The sequence below is a fragment of the Aplysia californica genome, unplaced genomic scaffold (genome assembly GCF_000002075.1).
Source record: "Aplysia californica isolate F4 #8 unplaced genomic scaffold, AplCal3.0 scaffold01010, whole genome shotgun sequence".
NCBI classification, from domain to species: Eukaryota; Metazoa; Mollusca; class Gastropoda; order Aplysiida; family Aplysiidae; genus Aplysia; species Aplysia californica.
In genome coordinates this window covers 173,509-181,631 of record NW_004798280.1, presented here as the reverse complement: position 1 = coordinate 181,631, position 8,123 = coordinate 173,509, and the positions used below count along the sequence as shown (strand labels likewise).

Genomic DNA, 8,123 nt, shown 5'->3' with positions numbered 1-8,123 from the left:
ACACACACACACACACACGCGAGCGCGCGCGCGCACATTACCATTATCATCACAATAATCGTCATCATTATCATCATAGTCATCATTATCATCATTATCATCATCTTTGTCATCATCATCATCATCATCATCATCATCATCATCATCATCAGCAGCAGCAGCAGCAGCAGCATTGTTGTAAGCAAGATAATAAAGAAAAACGAAAAACGTGTGAAGAGGAGTGTTTTTTTAATAAGCCACACAATAAAATAAGTTCTACGTTGCGCTCTACTGGGCTTTGCCAAGAATTATACCCATCATCACCGTCATTGTCATTGACAACAGAAGGAACGATAAGAAACAAAAACATCAAGAAGCTGAATTATAAAATTACACTTTAGTCATGGCGTAAATCAATCCTATTCATTCGTCTGTAAGACAATATTATTATATTATTATGGCGTGGTAGTCTAGTGGTAAGGCTATCTGACTCGTAATCGTGAGGTTTACAAAGGAAGTTTTAGGAGATACATTTATAGTTTGCCTTGTTGCTTATTCGTAGAAATAGGTAGGATAATATGGGCCTGTGCTTCAGTCTCTCTTGTTTAACATCTTTATAGTATCTGCACATATTGATATATTTAGATGAAGAGGTGTAAGTTCCGTACCAATCTATTTATGTACCGTATGTATGTTATTTCAGACCGAAGGGCTAGAACCCAAATGGCCGCTTGATCGGAAAAGTAAAAGTAAAAGTAAAGTATGTATGTTATTTAGTCACCTGGTTCCCGTTATTTGGTAGGAAAATAGGTATTATCGCAGGTGGTACAGTACCATAGCTGCTCTTCTCTTCTCCTGGATCCAGAAAGGGTTGGCTTGCTGATAGTGCTAGTTATGAGCTGGTTGGATATTCTTCTGGCTTTTCCACGCTGGTTGCTGTCTCTCCCCGCCCTCTTGAGACACCAGCTACCCTCAGTCTTTCCATTACCGTACCATGTGTATGTGTGTATGTACAATATACTTGTTACGCCATTTTAAACAAAGTTTCCCCCCAAGGCAATAACACAAGCTGGATTTTCCCCCCGTTTTTCTTGTTTTTCCTCTAGCAAACCTGTACAAATGGTGTTTTACCCCTCGAGGTTCCGCCCTGTTTTACTGTGCTCCAGAACACACCTGGCTACATCCTCTGGTGACGTCATGGCACTTAGGAGGCTCCCAGGACATGGAGTTCTTTGAGCTCGGAACCCGTGACCTCCTTCCTTTCTACTGCGCCAGAAACGCCATCCAGTTCTACAAAGCACTTGGGGGTGTGGTGAGTTCTTTCATGTAGTCGGTGGCAGAGTGGTTAGGCTACCGGACTCGTAAGCGTGAGGTTGTGGGTTCGTGAGCTCAAGCCTCAGGCCCGACGTTGTGTCCTTGGGAAAGGCACTTTACACGAATTTTCCTCACTTCACCCAGGTGGGAATGGGTACCCGGCCATAGACAACGAAAGATCTCGTCAGTATGTTAGTGTTCTAGCACCTAGAAATCGCCGCTTTCACTGTATGCTTCCAAGGAAGTTCAGGTTGTTTCAGAATGCTCTCAGTTCAGGTCTGCTGGGGTAAATGTATAGATTGTGAAGCGCATAGAGCTTATAATCATTAGTCGCGCGTCAGTGGCGTCCTTACAAAAGTGCTAGCTATGCATGCATTTATGACGTCACATTAAACATGGCGACCCTCTTAGATATCTTATCGTCAGAGGTAGAAGTGCATGGTGGTTAGGCTCTCGGACTCGCAAACGTAAGGCAGTGGGTTCGAATCCCGCCCGGAACCCAATATTGAGTCCTTGGGAAAGGAACTTCACACGAATTGTTCCCATTTCACTCAGGTGGAAATGGTCACACGGCCATAGACAGTGAAAGATCTTGTCAGTTTGTTAGTGTCTGAGCTCGGGAAATCCGCAGCTTGTACTGTATGCTTCCCGTGAGGCTGAGAATGTTTCTGTGTATTCCAGGGTCTGCTGGAGTAATGATACATGTAGTCGTAACATGCCTAGAGTATGCTGCAAAGCGTGGATGTGCGCCATATAAATATTATTATCATTATTATTATTATTACTGCTATTGTGATGATGATGATGATGATGATGATGATGATGATGATGATGATGATGATGATGATTGTTATTATTGTTGTTGTTTCTGTTGTTGTTATTACTCTTTTATTGTCATTACTATGATTATAATCATAATCATTATCATTATAGTTATTATCATACTATTATTATTACTATTTTTATAATTATTATCAATATCATTATTAATATTAACGCTATAACAATAGTAATAATAAATAATATTATATTAATATTATTATTATTATTATTATTATTATTATTATTATTATTATTATTATTATTATCATTATTATTATTATTATGATTATTATTATGATTATTATGATTATTATTATTATTATTATTATTATTATTATCATTATTATTATTATCATAGTTTTTGTTTTCTCGACCGCCAGGAAAAGATAGTTGGCTATACGAGCGAGCTGGCAGAGAAGGCAAGACAGCTGTTTGAGACAGAGCTAGGCTTGACTCACCTGGACATGCCAGCCAGCATGGAGGCTCCCAACATGAAGATGTTAAAACTTCCACCGTTCCGAGACTTCCCGTGCCGCGATGTGAGGACTCACTCTGAATCATTATCTCTTTATCTCCGAGGGGGGTGAACCTACTATGCCGCGGCCCCCTTTTTTTAAAACTAAATCTAAAAATGACAAAATCTTCACTAAATTGGTAATTAAATCTAAACAAGTGAACCTATTTTAAAAGTCTTTTATCTAATGAATGAGATCCCGATAAAAGTGTGGTTCCGACCGCGAGCCGCTGCGAGCGGCTTGCCGGAGATAAAGAGTTAATCCGTTTCTTCCTATTTTTCTTCTTCTGCTGCTCCCTGTAGATTTGTCATTCTTTAAGATCGCCTCTGACAGATAGACAACAAAATCTCCTCCACTCCTCTCGGCTCTCTGTTTTTCTGAGTGGGTTCCTGCAGCTTCGTGGCTGTCCATTCTCGGATGATATCCTCCCATCTCTTCTTCTGTCTGCCTCTTCTTCGTCCTCCTTGCACAGTACCTTGTAGAATGGTTTTAGCAAGGCCTGAAGAACGGGTAAATGGCGTCTGTTCTATTTTTAGGTTGTTTTTTTCTGTAATCCCGTAAAGCTCTGTGAGTAGTTAACAAAATAATTTGCACACAATGGGGTAGTCTGTATTGTTGCGTTTAGGCGCTTTGCAGTCCTTCGAAGGAGACCCGAGTTCGACTCCCGAGTGGGAAGAAACTTTTTGTTGAGCATCTCGGCCTTTTTGTTGGGATGTTGTATCTCTCTCATCACCAGTTGGCCCTGGTCGCTCATGGAAGATTCAAGTTCCATTCCCAAGTGAGGAGAAAACTTTACGTAGTGGCTAGTTGCCCGATCTCGAGTGGCTAGTGTTTTGATACTCGAACGAATTCGGTCGATTAGCCTGACGCTATTGGCCCGTGGGGGTTTCTGCGCATGTTCCGGGCGAACGAATTCGGTCGATTAGCCTGCGGCTTCTGCGCATGTTCCGTGTTCTGGCCGTGGGGATTTCTGCGCATGCCCCTTTAGAAATTGATTACGTGGGTGGTCCGTGGGTGCTCTGGTGCTGTTTGCTCCTTCTCTCCTATCAAACGTCTATCGCCTTCATATCTCTTCTTTTTTGTATTTATTACTCTCTTGTAACACCTCTAATCTTCGGCTCCTATATGATCTTATTGTGTTGCAAGCGCCTCAAAAACTCTCATTAAAACTAAAACTAAAATGTAACCAATTCTTGATTTTTTAAGGAAAACACTTGGAGCCTGATGGAGGCGATATTTGGCAACACCAAAGTCTTTGGTATCCTCTCAGCGGTGGAAGGAGACTTCTACTTCCGGTACTCAGTGCAGATCTACAACGACATGGACGATATCCACGCGGCGGCAGATGTGCTGAAGGCGTTCATTCAGAAACATGCTGCTTAACCCTATCTGTACGCCCTGGGGGTCATTTTGTACCCCCGGGGTTGTATTCTTCACATTTTAGAATACTTCTGGTATGAAGATCTCTTTGAAACTTTCAGTATTTCTTTTTTTTAAAAACCCATTTTGACAGACTGCTATGCAAAGCGTACCCTTCGGATTAACGAGTAAATTTCCTCTTTGTAAAGTGGTGGCACAGAGTTCCCCACGTCGTATGGACACGATAGATAAGCACGACGTACGGATAGGGTTAATAATAATTGGAAAGAAAAAGTTAAACCTAACGTGTCCCTTGCGGTCATAATAATTATTATGACCGTATGCAGTTGTGAGCGCCGTAAAACATTTATTAAAACAAAATATATGATTATCGTTATTGTATGGTGTTTGAGGCAAACTCTCAGCTAAGACAAGATTTGCCATGACAGTGACAAAAAAACAAACAACAAACCAACGCACAAGAGATGGTATAAATGTTTGATTAAAATATTCTTTAAATATTGTTTTAAGCACAGCAAATGATTATTTGGAGTGTGTTCGTGTGCACTTCAATTCAAAATGTGTGAGTACATCTGACTTCAATGCATGCCCATGTGTGTGTGTGTGTGTGTGTGTGTGTGTGTATGTGTGTGTGTGTGTGTGTGCGTGTGTGTGCATATGCGTGTGTGTGTGTGTGTGTGTGTGTATGTGTGTGTGTGTGTGTGTGTGTGTGTGTATGTATGTATGTGTGTGCGTGCGTGTGTGTGTGTGTGTGTGTGTGTGTGCGCGCGCGCGCGCGTGTGTGTGTGTGTGTGTGTGTGCGTGCGTGTGTGTGTGTATGTGTGTGTGACTTATGGATATTATTTGAAATAAATAGGGATGGTTTTTTATATTGATTAATCTCTACGACTACTACAGTAACCGTGTTGCTGTACTGCCTCTAAGCATTTTGATGGTTTGATATTGGACATAGTAACACTGGGCACAATAAACCTCATTCAACTACTTTTTGAGTTTTTTTTATTTTTTAAATTTTTACTGTTGTTGTTGTTGTTGTTGTTGTTACTGTTGTTATTGTTGTTGTTGTTGTTTGTTGTTATTGTTTCAATAAGCGTTTTACGGCACTTGCAACCCCATCAGGTCATATAAGTGCAGAATTTTACATCTTTAAGGACTAGCAGATACACAGAATTATTCTATCCAAACAGCAGTATACCAAAGGTGCAGCTACAGCACATTTATTAAGAACCACAATATACACATCAGGAATAAGAATTTGCATACATTCATAGAAGCCTTTTTTAAAGTACGTGTAGAGAAAAAAAAGCAAAATCTAGTACGAACAACGAAGATAAGCTTCTATTTTTTAAAGTGTTCCAGAACAGTGTTTTGCCTCTTATGAGCAGGGTCGAAGCAGTTTATTTTGTACATGGTTTTATTTAAATAATTAGATGATGAATACATTGCACTTTTTTTTTCTTTCGTTGGGAAATCTTGGCTGCAATCGCAAATATACAACCAATATAATGCATACTTCAACACAAATTACACAAAATGATTTATATATACATAATACATTATACATAATAATAATTAGTTGGTAGAACATAATACACAATATAACACCAATGCAGACAATTTTACAAATTATTTGACATTGCTGGTCGCGTCAGTATTTTGGTTTGTTTTGGTTTGGTTTGGTTTGGTGTGGTTTACGTAGTTTGATGTTTTTTGTGTTTATAAAAATATTCTAGTTAGGTTTGGGGTGTTTTGCTCAAAGAAACACCCCCGTGACTATCTGTTTAAGCCCCATGTCACCGACATTCGCTTGAGATTATTGAGAGTCTAAAACAAAGAGGTCATTCAGTGGTGTGGCAATGGTAACATTAGGAATATGTGTAGTCATATCTGAGGCATCGGATGTAATCCTTGTACAGCTTATTGGATTGATAATAACAATCAGTTCTTTCACTTCATTCAGGGGCACCTCGTCCATAGAGCACGGTCGTGTACTGCTGCCCAAAAATTTTAGCGCACAACACCCACAAAGTGACAAAAAAAAGAACCTTTGCAATCGACCATCCAATCAATTTTCCGTGCAAGTTCCTCGCCAGAACCTATTCGTTCATTACAACATCTACAACAACTCTACAACACATACTATACCATACCAAGTTCTTTATCTTCACCCAAGTAAAAAATAGTATGTTCAGTGGCGTAATCTCTCTCGGAAAATGCTCTATGGGACGACCCAATCAACGATGACGTTTTGACCGAGTTTCTTAGTTCATAAATACTAATAAGGCGGCACAATCTCAATGTGCACCAGCCGAACAAAGCCCATAGAGCAGTCTAAAAATAACGCGATCTCAAACCAGTTCACGATAGCCTACACAATTCAATGCCCGTATTATGATAGCTTTGGAGCAATCCACCGGAATGCTCCCAGCGATTTGCGATTGGTCCTTTCTCTTGCCATTTATATCTCTTGCCCCACCTCTGTAACCCTGGAATTGAGCGAGGTCAACATGACGTAATTAGGTCATTGCGTTAAACGTTGGAATGGTATAGTGGTGAAAGTTTTATTACTCGAGTGTGTATTCCTATGCTGGATGAATGAAGTTGATTGCAAATAAATTCAGTTCACCAAACAAAGTAACAAGAAGAGAGTGAATGAATTAAGTCGTCACCAACTCAAAAATATCAAAATAATACAATGAATAAAAAGTGGAGTGGCTTACAGTCAGCGTTAGCAAATTATACTCCTTGTAGACCTAGATCTAGATCTAGATTAGGTCTAGATCTACTGTTTCTTCTGTCTGCTTTTGGGAACCGAGGACCCCAAGAAGTCTAAGACAAGTTTTACTGATCTTGTCCATGTGAAACAACGCATTAAAGTCAAAAGTCATCAAGAGCGCACGTAAAAAATGCCGTTAAGTATCATACTTTCTGACAAGTAGACATAGCAGCTAGTCGTAGGTCATCGCATTGCAACGTCTCACTATAACGAACTGGTGAGAAAGAACATGCACGTATTGTGTAATACGGGGTGCCCACTGCGGATCGTCCGACTCGAAAGCCTAAAAAACAAACGTGTTTATTTTCAGTTTCAGGCGATCGAGTCGGGCGATTGGCCCGATCCAGCTGTAGTGGGCACCCCGTATAAGGTTATCTAGTGTATTCAGTTCTGTGAAACTCACGAACTCGCCCTTCGCGGGCGTGAAAAGGGTGATTTGTCGGGGAACAGAGGTATTTTCGCAGACTCTTCGACATTTTTTGTCCACTCTACAAAATGCATCTGCGTTTGTCACCGGAATATTCCATGGCTGTCTGAAACAAGGTGGAATTTACAGTCTCGACTAATTAGCGCAGTCTACATTTGGAAAGGAGAGATCCAGCTCTGTCTTGAAGAAATTCAGTCTGAGCACTGGGACGATAATTCCATCCACGATGGTATCCTGAATGTATTATTAAAGAGCGAAACATTTTCTCTTCTTTTTGCACTTTTTCAACAAAGTGTTCACGCGCGTTGATGCTGTTTATGGGATTCTCTAACACAGATGTACAACGCCCATAGCAGCCTAACAAGTTCAAGACACGTTTGTCACAGATGAGACCCCACTCAGAGATGAGCGTTGACGCCTCCGGGTTGAATGTGATGTTCTGGCAGGACTTTGCCACGTCACGTAGCTGTCGATGAAATTAGAAACAAGACAGACCACAGACACACATGCTTCCAAGAGACGCAGACATTACAACACCAACGAAATTGCTGCAAAGCAGGCCTGTGAAATAATAGTTTCTCAAATTGTGACAGTTTCTTGAAGCAAAATAAAATCTACGTACAACGCACTCTCTATCTGCGATTCCTCCAAATTCCAGGACTATCAGAAGTCGTTTCCAACAGTTTTTTTAGGATCGTTTACAGAAATATTACAGTTTTGCTTAAAATCAAATTACAAACAGAATTATAAGTATTACATTGCAATGAAATACGTAAATCTGCTCAGTGTCGTATAATCCAGGGCCTTTATTCAACTTTGAAGGACAACAAATTCGAGACAACATTTAGAGAAGTATGCAAAATACCAGAAATCGCACTGACGTTTATGTCGATCCACAAGGACATCATTG

General features: G+C 40.4%; 1 protein-coding gene across 1 annotated transcript in view; it reads left to right on the top strand.

The window, feature by feature from the left end:
* The window catches only part of LOC101860935 (hercynylcysteine sulfoxide lyase), a gene marked incomplete in the record, with an annotated part of 10,896 nt that extends 6,831 nt beyond the window's left edge, over positions 1-4,065 (top strand). The window contains 3 exon segments of the mRNA XM_005111127.3: positions 1,086-1,291; positions 2,496-2,654; positions 3,837-4,065. Of these exon segments, the coding sequence (XP_005111184.3) occupies positions 1,086-1,291; positions 2,496-2,654; positions 3,837-4,013 (542 nt within the window).
* Positions 4,066-8,123: the final 4,058 nt, after the last annotated feature.